The 12,500-nt window shown below is 38.6% G+C and overlaps 1 protein-coding gene across 2 annotated transcripts in view; it reads right to left on the bottom strand.

Annotated features, from left to right (window-relative positions):
• Positions 1–12,500, bottom strand: part of LOC138003820 (beta-1,3-galactosyltransferase 1-like) — a 21,876-nt gene that overhangs the window by 57 nt on the left and 9,319 nt on the right. For both annotated transcript variants that reach the window (XM_068850070.1, XM_068850071.1), the window contains one exon: positions 1–4,820. This exon is cut by the window's left edge and continues 57 nt beyond it. In XM_068850070.1, the coding sequence (XP_068706171.1) occupies positions 3,742–4,820 (1,079 nt within the window). In that variant the 3' untranslated portion in view covers positions 1–3,741. The remainder of the gene's footprint in view (positions 4,821–12,500) is intronic.

Genomic DNA, 12,500 nt, shown 5'->3' with positions numbered 1-12,500 from the left:
CATCACATTTATTTTCTAAAGAGCTGATCACAGTCTCCACTGATGACATCAAGTCTTGTAAAACTAGAACAGAACTATATACACAAGATGGCAGTGAACACGATCGCTAATATGGCTAGGATAGAAGCTAGACCACTACGAGAAACAAACTGTTTAACAATAACAAAAAAAAACACGCAATAGACAAAAAACTTATCTCCGTAGTCAATGGTACACTGAGCGGGAGGCTATTTGTTCGCGGTGAAAATGGTACAAGCGTGAGGCCATTTGTTCGCTCTGCAAATGTTTTTACTTTGTCTTCAGAAGATTCCAATATGACGTCCATTTGTTTGTGGAGTTATTTTCTTTGTCGCTGTCATCTTCAAAGTAGGGGAGTCCCCCCCCCTGGGGTTGAGAACGCATGTTTTAAGAGTCAAATGAGTCAATGAGTCATGAGTCATGAGTCAATGGACTCACAGTCAATATAGCAATAATTTGTTGATTAAGCCTAAGCCCTAGTTTCAGTGATTAGGCCTAAGCACTCTCTAAAATTTTAGCTTTCATTTTATGGTTTAATTAACTGCACTAACCCGTTGACTCATGACTCACTGACTCATTGACTCATTGACTCATAAATACTTGACACTCATTTCAGTTACATTCGAGTATATTCTTGTTTCATTCAGTTCGCGGTACGACTTGTTTCAAAGCTGACGCTTGACATCTTTTAGTGTGGGTCTACCGCGAAAAGCCTATGCCTTTCTTTGTATGTGTTTTGAGCGCCCTAAGAATAAATCGATTAAGCCAACACAACGTCGATCTTCACTAAATAAATCCGAAACAACGCATCAAAGTGCTCTTCATGATCTTAGATTACGTGGTTTGCTTTAAATAACTAATCAGTGTAAACAGCGCCACGTGGCTTCTATTGTGCATTACCCAATCAAAACACCGCCACGTGCTTCCTATTGTGCATTGCCCAATCAAACACCGCCACGTTTTTCTATTGTGCATTTTGCTTCACAGGAAAAAAATAAAACTGAAATCAAACGTATTTTATAACTCGTGTCCCTACGGGCCCGAGTAAAAAGGATGGAAACTGGAGGGTGGCAAAATATTATCCAAGAACGGAAACGAAATTGTTTAAAAATGTCAACTACACCAAGTTCTTTGCCAAACCCATTCGAATATTGCGCACAAAGGAAGAGACAGGATGGAGAAGTATATCAAGCGAAACTACGAGTCAGTATCCCTAGAGGTAATACAACTCTTTGTGCCGGTCACTCTGCTCGATACACGAAGAACAAAAGTCGATCACCAGCAGGCAAAAACAGCCTGTGCTAGCCCCTATTCAAGCAAGAGAATACCTAACACATTTGCAAATTAATGGACCTAATGGACCTTAGAAACTTACCATGTACATGTTTATGTCATCGCAAACACAATTGGATTATCCACATGATTGATCATTTCAAAAAATATTCAGAAGAAGAAGAAGAAGAACCTAAACGTGCTTGTTATTCACTTATCAAGTCAACAAAGGAGATAAGGACGCCTCAACTGGAAAAAGCAAGAAACACACACAGAAAATACAACAACAAAATGACAACAAGCAAACCCAATACTATTTCATTCCAAGTCAAGAACGTTGTCAAAATAAAAATTAATCAGAAGTGGACAAAAGTCCATTACAACCAAACACACTTCTTGGTAAAGTAATTGAAAAACAACATGGATTTATGAAAGTTGTAACCAAATTTGGAATTATTAACGCTTTGATTGCATGCGCACCAAACAGGCTACAAATTACTGAAGACATGAATGTGTTATTGGACACAACTAAAACAATAAGTTTCCCTGCCGCATGCAAAAAGGCACTTGACCAGTGACACATGTACAAGAGGTGCAAAAACAAGAAAATGACTTCTCATTGTTCAACTACCGGCAACTACATGCAAGTAATGGCTGTTTAATAAAGGTTAAAAACTTTGTGGACTACCAGAAAAAAAAACATTGAATTTGAGTTTTCAAGTACTTATAACCACAAAAGGGTTTTATACTGAATTACATTTGTACAAGTAACTGTACATCATTCAATAATGTACCTTCTAAAAGTCAATTGCCTTTTTCCTTCCAAAAACCAGAAAAATAAAAATAAAACAAAGTCACATTAAGGTAATTCTTATTAAACAAGGTTTTGTTTTTCTGCTGCTCTAAGATAAAAAAAAGCAGAATTAGTTATCATGCACAGTATGCCTAACCCCAACCTTAATGCTAACCATTTAAAACCAGTGCTTAGACTTAATAACAACCAAAGGCGTTTTTACAGAGTAACTCAATCATGAAAAACGTACGCTAACTACGTCTCCTTACTGATTTACTTACCAATATACACGTCCTTGCTAACAATTGATGGACTTTTTGTTGATATTTCCTACTTTCAATTTCAACCTAGTTTAACATTAAATTTACCTGGGTTGAAATCATTTCAACCTGAATTTCAAATTTACCTGTAACATATACATTATATATTAACCCAAGTTATCCTCGCATTTTGATTGGTTCTTGCCTATGATCTATTAGAGGACAGACGCACGACTGACGTCACCATCAGCTTTCATGCGAGTAAAGTTTAATTCTTTATTATATAAAACAAATAGATTCCATGTTGCCGTGCGTCTGTTAAGTAATAGATCACAGAATACGTCAAAATGTGACAAGAACATCAGTGACACACTCGGCTATCGCCTCGTGTGACACTTTTTGTTCTCACCACATTTTGACGTCACCTGTGATCTATTACTGAACAGACCCACGGCAACATGGAATGTATTTGTTAAATATATATCACGCAATTAGTGGACCAATGCAAATCCTGCATTTTAATTGGCTACGCTGCTAGAGGATTACTACCAGTAACAGTCCTTGAGTAGCGAAAACCGTGACGCTTTCTTCCATTTTATTCCCAAAGAAATATTTCTTCAACTTGCATTTGCTAACTTTATTATTGCCTTTTCTGTGCGACTAGTCGGGTGATACTAAAACAATTTGACCCTTCGCCCTCAAGGGCCACGGGTCAATAGCCCATTCGGCTTCGTCTCATGTGCTATTGACTCGTAGATCTTCCGGACTACGAGTCTAATTGTAATTATTAAAAACTGGATCATTGGATAATGCAGTTCGAGAGTTTTGATTGGCTAAGCCATCATGGGTTATGAGCCATTATACCATGATCTACAAACACGGCAAGCATATGCGTGATTTTTTGGGCCTTTTTATTTTTTATTGTAGTCTAGTTTTCTATATTTTGGGGGCGTTGTTAATAAAACAATTATTCCACTCGCGCTTGTTGGATATGAGACTGGTTATAGCCAACTCGGCACTAGCTTCGCGCCTCGTTGGCTATCTATCATCTCATATCCAACGCGCGCTCATGGAATAATTGTTAAATATACAGTCATGGATGAATAGCCCATTTCCGAGTTGATGCTTGCCTCAGTTAAGTGAGTCCTGGTGCACAACCATTCAAATGAAAATGAGTTGCTTAATCTTACGCAAATCAAAATCATTTCCCTTTCAATAGTTGAGCACCAAGACTCACCTCGAAACCGAGACAAACGGCAACTCGGAAATGGCCTATTTAGATTTTTACTAAAATTCTTCATTGTTCTAAGGTAAAATAAACATTTCTGAACAAAAACAAACCTCTAAAGCATGTTTAGTTTCGGTGTGAACGGGACAATGGCTTCTACAGAACTTTTTTTACATTGCCTGTTTGTAGAGACGGTCTATCCGCATTATGGCGGCGTTACTCAATGAGTCTCCCAAGACAATTCCGGGGGGAATCTTTAATTTGAATTCGGGGGTTCTCAGCACTATGCGGTTAAGAATTCGGTTTCTATTGAATAGTTCCGTACCCGTATTAAAGGGCTCCACGCCTAACTTTTGCGCCACAACAGCCATATAGGCATCCTCTACAGGAAAAGGTTTGACCGTTTTAGTTGCATTCACCAATTCTAAAAAGAAGTTCCAAGAGAAAACGTAAAACGGCCCCAAGCAATAAGGAGGATAAGTCTCTTGGTTGAAGTGTTTCCTACTAACATACCATGGACTTTTGAATTGACGCTGAACTGCTGCATTTCTTTCAACATACCCAGCGTAGAATCTCGAAGGAAAGCTGGCGGAAAAGGTATTCGACCATTCTTCAAGTTCTGGTATCTTAACATAGACATCGTGGTCTGCTTTTACTACAAAATGTGGCTTCATGTCCAGTGTCGTTACCCACTCAAAGGCAAGGATTATTTTATTTACCATACTGCGGTAAGTCTCTATTAAATTCACACGCAGAATGTCTTTATGGACTATTGATTCTCTTTTGACGCTGTCGTCAATGGAAGAGTATCCGTCGAATCCTAGCATGAAAAAGTATGAAATACTCACAGTGACATCCGAATCAGACAGAAGATCAGAAGTATTCGTGTGATTAGCCGGAAATTTCCGATGTGATTGTTTTGCCCACGTTTTTCTTAAAACATCTCTCCTTTCAAAATGTGACGGAATCGTGTTAATAATGATTAAGAGAGTCGTGTTTTGCACCATTTCTGGCACAAGAGTGATCTCAGAATCAACTTTTTGGCGTTCGTCAGTTGCTTGTTGTTGTTGTAATTCGCGGTGAGCATCTGGATCTATCAGACTTGAAGGCAGCACCGAATTACTTCCTCGCTCAGATGCAAGTTGAGGAACAAGCAAGTGGGTGACAGCCACCAAGCTTACAATTACAATGAGTACTTTGATAGTAAAGCGTTTCCTGAAGACCATTTTTGCTTTCATTTTCCCAATACCTGTAAAAAATTAAAACAGCAGCCTTATTGATATGAACTTAGCAACCCTAACTTGAATTTAGCTTAAAGACACCATTCCGTCTGCTTGTAGAAGGTAAGCCAAGAGAATCGTGACTGTTTTGATATTTTTTTCAATTTCAGCGCCTAGCGAAGGCCTGAAAATTCTTAGTTTTCACTTAAGGGGTTTCCATTCTTTGATTGCACTCACGTGACCTAAGACGGCCATGTTGGTGCCAAAACAGTAGAGAAATGTAACTTAAAGGGGCTAGGTCACGCTATTTTAGGTAATTTTGTTTAATTTTGTTAATTATGAGCTCTAAACGTCAAATTGGCAGAGCAAGAGTCTTTCATTTTACCGCAACATAACAACTGAGAATGATTTTCAAGTTTTGTAAATGACATTTTGATATAGACTGATATAAATTTGAAAAAAGGCGGGCCGACGTTTTTCAAATTTACCCAAATTCAATCCATTTCAATCCTCTCCAGTTTTGTCCATCCATGTCCCTTCTTGGCTTCCCGGTGTTTTGTTAGAGTTCTTCTATAGTTTTGAACAGTTATTTTGATATTTTAGTTAATTCTATGACCATTCGATCAGTGCTGAAAATGCCTAAAATAGCGTGACCTAGCCCTTTTAAGTTTGAGTCAAATTCCCAAAAGACTTTTTCGCAATTGTTCTTTCCACAAACATGGCCGCTATGACGTCACGTGCAGTCAAAGAACCCTTTCAACAAACTGTACCCTTTAGAAGCCGGGACTGAATCTACACAAACGTTTCATAAAAACGGCTATGTCATGGAACATTATGAAAAACCAAGAACTGCTTAACAAGGTGCACTCCTTGATGTAACGTAATAGGTTACCACGGCAACGAAAGGACAATCTAAAAGCACCCTGTATTTTGCCTTAAAAACGAATTCAGTGACCCGTCAATTTTTACTGCTGGAAAATGATTAAACAAGAAATATAAGTGAAAGAAACCGACGTTTCGGTGCATCTTGCGCCATTATCAAGGTTATAAAGATAAAATGCGGTTTGTAAAAAGGCTACGTTAAAAACGAATTTGCATAAAAGAGTGCCAAGCTAATTACATGAATACTTTAGCACGAAGAGAATCCGACTGTACATTCAATGCTGGTTTAAGATATTGAATACACAGCATTTCATTAACAAGGCAGTCAAATTTGTTCGTGCATTTCTTGATTAATACATTGAAGCGTGCTAAGAAATTGTTCGCAACAGCAGTGTTATGTTAATGAAATGCTGTGTATTCAATATCTTAAACCAGCATTGAATGTACAGTCGGATTCTCTTCGTGCTAAAGTATTCATGTAATTAGCTTGGCACTCTTTTATGCAAATTCGTTTTTAACGTAGCCTTTTTACAAACCGCATTTTATCTTTATAACCTTGATACTGGCGCAAGATGCACCGAAACGTCGGTTTCTTTCACTTATATTTCTTGTTTCATGTATTTCTAAATCGTTTCTTGTAAGGAAAATGATTAGCAGGCTAAAACAAAACTCTCCGCAAAGTAAAAAATAATCTCTGTTGCAGATTCTTAGCCACCTATACAACTGGAAAATTTCCGTTACATGAAACAGACATTCCCTCGAAATTGTTGAAACTGGCATACTTATTTTATTTCGGGATTATTACCAATATGGCAGAGATCAAGACATATGAAAATGAAGGATATCACACATGGTGTTCATAGATGGCGGCCGCGCAGAATGGCCTGGCATATACACGTGTATTTTATAGCGGTCGGCTCTGTGACTAGAATTTCTTACACTACGTTGCTGAAATCGTCGATACTTTCGGTAGATAAAAAATACAGTTAGGTGTAACAACTGTTTTTCGATCTAAGGTCTTTATTTCCACAATCGCGGTTACTGCATTGTACTTTGCCGTAAATAATGCGAACTTCACTTAAGTTAAAGCGTTCTTCAAGATATTAATTGGCCACATGAAAAAACAAGCATTATGACATGATCATATTGTCATTTTATCTCGAGGCCTGTCCTAGCTGATCAAATTCCATATTAAGTTTCTCCGCTGCAGTATGGGGTGTCAGCATTGTTTTACAACTAACCAATGAAAAAGGAATTATAGTTCGGATAACAACAACGCTAAGGCGAGTTCAGTCTATCGTGCGTTACCAGGATCTGAAGAGGGAAATTGGAAGGATGTGGGGAATAAAAAACGTGGACATAGTATCGGTTTTCGTAGGGGCCACTCGCACTTGCTGGATATAAAATGATTATAACTATCTATCACTTCATATCCTTCGCACCCTCGTAGAATAATTAAATATTGCGGTACCTATCGACTCAAGGGTGCACGAGAAGGAACAAGAAAACGTAGAAAAGTACCAAGAGCTGAAGCGAGAGATTTGACGAATATGGAAAATGAGGAAGGTACAAGTTGTTCCTGTAGTGGTTGGTGCACTTGGTAGTGTAACTGAGAGCTTCGAGAGTTTGATGAACAAATAACACGTAAATGTTAATGTAGGATTGATTTTAACAACTGCCTTGTTATTTTAGGAACGGCCAGAATACTAAGGAAAGTATTAGAAATGTAAAGGAGAGAGAATATCTGTTAGGCCTTGGCCATTTGTCAGTTGTGGCTCGCCTAACATGGTTATAACGGCAATCCCATCAGCCAGAGAAAATGCTACATTATCAATAATAATAATGATGATGATGATAATAATAATAATAATAATGATAATAATAATAATAATTATAAATAATAATAATAATAATAATAAATAATTATTATTATAATAATATGGAACCAAAAGGTCGAGACAGCAGAAAGCAAATCGTTATCTTTAAGAAAGTTATGACATTTTTTAATTTTGAAGACATGTTTCGATGTTACAAACATCATCGTCAGTACAAAATATTTGAAAAACCGTTAGGACTTATATAACAACTAGGCGAAACTTGCATAATTAAATATGATTAAGTGACAAGAAATACATATTTGAGTGAGTTACAGAGTGTTAGAAAGAATGTAGAGCCTAAAGCGTAAGTGTCAGGTTGACGTGATGAACTTGTTGTCGTCAATCTTGCTCTGCGGACTGTTTCGAAATCCTTGATTCCGCCCCTACTAAATTTCAACTTAAACTCAAGGAGGCTATGCATATAAATTGGGAACAGCCTAATTTAAACCAACAAGTTCATCACGTCAACCTGACACTTACGCTTTAGGCTCTACACTATTTCTAACACTCTGTAACTCACTCAAATATGTATTTCTTGTCACTTAATCATATTTAATTATGCAAGTTTCGCCTAGTTGTTATATAAGTCCTAACGGTTTTTCAAATATTTTGTACTGACGATGATGTTTGTAACATCGAAACATGTCTTCAAAATTAAAAAATGTCATAACTTTCTTAAATATAATAATATGGGGATGAATGGATGGTTTAACTTAAAGGTAACGTTGCAGAATGCCGTGAGATGGAATGTAGGTCGCTGAGTAGCTACTTGACTGATTGTCAAGAACGGATGCTCAAGGCTGCTTGTAAGGAAGTAGTGTGCCTGTTGTCAACCGAGTCCTTGGGGGAGTACAAGGAGAGGTTGCATGAAGAAACTCGTGAGGGAGAGGAAGGACAATCCTTCACATGATGTTTTTGTCAGAGGAACAGAAGCAGTTGCAGCTGAGGAATCTTGGAGAAGCATATGGATGCGAAAAGGTTATCTGAAGAAGGAGACGGAGAGAATGACCTGTGCAGCACAACAGCAGGCCTTGAGGACGAACTCAGTTATGATAAAATCAACAAATCACCTATGTGTAGACTGTGCAATGTATGAGAGTGTGTGGCATATATATAGATTACTTCATGGTTGGTGAGTGCGTACGATTTTTATTCACGAGTTGTGAAGGATCGCGTAAACGAACGAGTGAGCGAAGCGAACGAGTGAGTTTAACGATCCTTCACAACGAGTGAGTAATAAAAATCGTACAAACGAGCCAATCATGAAGTAATTTGTTTATTATATAAGTACAGAGATCATAAAGTTTACTTAACGAGGTAAGTGTTAATGGTGAGGCTATCAAACCACCGATCGTGAACAAAAGCCCTAAACAAACAGCAAAATATTTTTGAAATAAAAGAAATCTTTACCTTCCATACCTCGCTTGAGCACTTCTAAAACTTTTTAAGATCTTCTGAAGTATTTTTGGAGAGAAAACTAAGCAATAAAAGATCAAAAACTTTGAAAACCATACACCAGACGGCCGCCATGTTTACAGATCTGTGCACAGGCCACTCGCGCCAAATTCAACATCATATTAGCCAATCAAAAGGCTGATACGACAATTTTTCACTAGTGAAAATAACGATATAGCCAATCAGAGCGTCGATACGTTGTTTTTCACTAGTGAAAAAAATTGTATGACCAATCAGCTGGCTTCTCTAGCGCAAAGAGATTATTTTTATCTCGATCCTTTTTGGAGTGTAAATCTCGGTACGTATATCATAAAGTGAGTGGCGGCCCCAAGCTGGCACAGAAGGAGTATCGAAAGTGCCATGATAAGGTAGCACCAATGGTCCACTGGGAACTATGCCTCGAGAGTGGAGAGAAGTGGTATCAAGATCAACCTCTGCATGTTGTGGAGAATGACCTGGGACACCACAATCATTACTGACAAGCGTATGCAGCACATAGGCCAGATATTAGTCTCATTTTGAAAGATAGGCACCAGTGGGTGATGATTGATGTGGTTGTGCGAAACGACAGAAATATTGTGACAACAGAGAACTAGAAGGTTGAGCGGTATCGGGATTTAGCGCTAGAAGTACGTTGGATATACCATGCCGAAGTTACAGTGGTACCTCTGGTTATTGGAGCTCTTGGTACAGTCGCTAAAGATTTTGTGAAATGGCAGAAATACTTGGGTATCCCAGACATTATTGGAGGCACCCAGATTTCAGCGTTGTAAGGAACGGATTTTAATTTTATCTGAAGCATCTTAGCGGGCCGGAATCCTAAATCCTTGAATCGGATTGGCTAATCGCGCGCTCGTAGCCGGTCCACCTTTTTTACTCGTGGATATATCCACGAGTTTTGGTGGGGATCTTTATGCAAATGTGTCACTCCTGCGTAACCGTAACTATCTAATTAGCCAACCAGAATGGATAATCACAACACAGCTGTGACTTCCTCTTCGCTACAAGGTTGTGCGCCGCCATTGCTGTTTGTGGCTTTCTTCGTAAGTGTTTAATTTGAGCACCTTCCGCTGCATTTACAAGCAAGAAACTGACGAATTATAGAAACGGCGTTCTTCGAAGATGAAGCAAAAGATTCTGAACAAGTACACATCGGTGCAATTAATTGTGCACCGCCTTTCACTCTCCAACGCGAAGACTTTAATACATGTCGAAATGGAATCGACAGACACATGGCGAGAAGCGGTCAGTGTAAAACGCAGACTGCAGACCGTCTGTAAAATGCAGACTGAGGTTATAATTTAATTGTTGAAAAAGCCCAAATGCCATTAGAAATGCGAACAGGTAGGCCTAAATATTGTTTTAGGCCTAATTAGGCCTAAGGTTAGCATTTGTGAGGGATTTGGGCTTTTTCAACAGTTACGTTATAACTTCAGTCTGCATTTTACCCCTGGTCTGTAGTCTGCAGTCTGCGTTTTACACTGACTGTGGTGAGAAGACTCGAGAAGGCAGTCTCTGTCGACCCCCTAAGCTCACGAGGGATTAATAAATTCCATTTGGAAGGTGACTTCCATTTGGAGAATGACATGACATCAAAGTATACTGAGCAATGTTTATCAAAGCTATCAGGAAGTTTTGCAAGCTGAGTCATCGAAGCCATATGAATCCAACTCGAACAACATCAGTGACATGAAAAACATTGAGGCAACCAAGCAACCTATGCTTCCAGACACAAGTACTTGTGTGGCGGACCATAATGACGAACTGTCGAAAGACTCGGTCATTGATTATGTAAGGAAAACTGATAAGGAATCCGTACCAATCTCCTACGATAGAGCAAGGGCTGAGGCCGTTCGCAAATGCAAACACGCTCCTTGGAACAGAGAACCTTCCACTGAGAATTCCTTATAAGAAAACGTCGAGCTTGTTTCATAAAGACAAGGTAATTAGAAAGTGTATGGTGCATTATTTAAAGAAGAACATACCGAGTTCGTCTGAGTTGAGAAAGTGTTTATCTCTCGCTTTTGGAAAATAATATTATATTGCAGTAAGAATGTCTAGACCAAGACCGCAACTCAGACGTAACAAATCTTTGAGAGTAGGAGATTCTAATCGTCATTTTCATCTTATTACCCGCAGGACTGCTAAACACAAAAAAGACTTGTCAGTTCTATTGTGTATTCAAGATCAATCTGTTACTAAGCATTCAACAAAACTGAACCAACAAAATGAGAGTTATTGTCTAACAAGAGAAAAGCTATTGATATCAGGAGACATTAAATCGAACCCAGGCCCTGTTGCTCATGGAACGTGTACACATGCAGTACTGAGAAATCCTTCTATGGCACTGTTGCAGGCTCGATTTGCTCAGAAAGGATTGAAGACACTAGAATGTACCTTAGATGGTTCATGCTTCTTTTCTTCTGTTTCCCACCAGTTATACAATGATCCTTCCTATCAGATGAACGTGCATGCTGCTGGAGTACAACCGTCAAAAATCTATTGGACCCATTACAGAGCAATTGTGGGTGTGTTGTCACATTAACATACATGGTGTGATGCACTTATTGTGCAAGCAGTTTCCGATGTATTAAATGTTGCCATACATATAAATGAATCCACTGTGGGGTGGGCACCACTAACTGTTATCAGTCCTACAGTATAAGTGGACAACAGGGAACTACTGTTATTAACATTGGACATCTAGATGAAAGACACTATGTTTCAGCAGTTCCGTTAGATTATTATAATGACAGTATTTCAGGCTATGAAATCATCAGTGTTACCAATGTCAACAATTATTCAGAGGTAATAATCCATTAATAAACCATAGCCAAAAATGATGTGAGTGTCAGTAATAATTTCTACAAAGCAGTGGCAAAAAGAGCTTATATGAGAGAATCTATCAAACGGAAGAGACAAAATACAGAGTTCAGGGAAAAGAAAAACAATGCAAAACACCAAAAAAGATCTGAAAATATTGAAGCAGCAAGGGAATATGAAAAGCAAACATTTCACAAGGGTAAAGTTTCCAATCCAGAACATATCAGAGAACTAAACAGAAAAGCACAGAACCATTTAAGGAAAGCCATGCAGAGCTCCAGGCTAAACCAAGCTGAAATTTGTCAAGGTTAATACTCTAATATTAGACATTCCATGTCAAAAGTAATTCAGTCTTTTCATGACAACATGACACATGCATGGCCCTGAGTGAATATATATGCACTTGCTGTGATCACTTATGGTTCAGACCATCTGTCTCTAAGGGCGCTTTCCTTTTGTCAGAACTGGCCGGCCAGACCCATCAGTTTGCAACGAAAATGCAACAATTTGAAGGAACACTTGCATGATAACCCCTCGCATTCTTCCTAGGATTGTATATCATCCTCAAAGATGAGTGTTAATTTGAAGGCGGTGTAAAGTTAGTCCTTCCAAATGCCTGGTGTGGCCGGTCAGTTCTGTCAAATGGGAAGCGGCCAAAGTGTAACAGTATCA

Source organism: Montipora foliosa, chromosome 5, assembly GCF_036669935.1.
Source record: "Montipora foliosa isolate CH-2021 chromosome 5, ASM3666993v2, whole genome shotgun sequence".
NCBI classification, from domain to species: Eukaryota; Metazoa; Cnidaria; class Anthozoa; order Scleractinia; family Acroporidae; genus Montipora; species Montipora foliosa.
The sequence above is the reverse complement of the archived record's forward strand: the minus strand, read 5'-3'. Positions and strand labels throughout refer to the sequence as shown.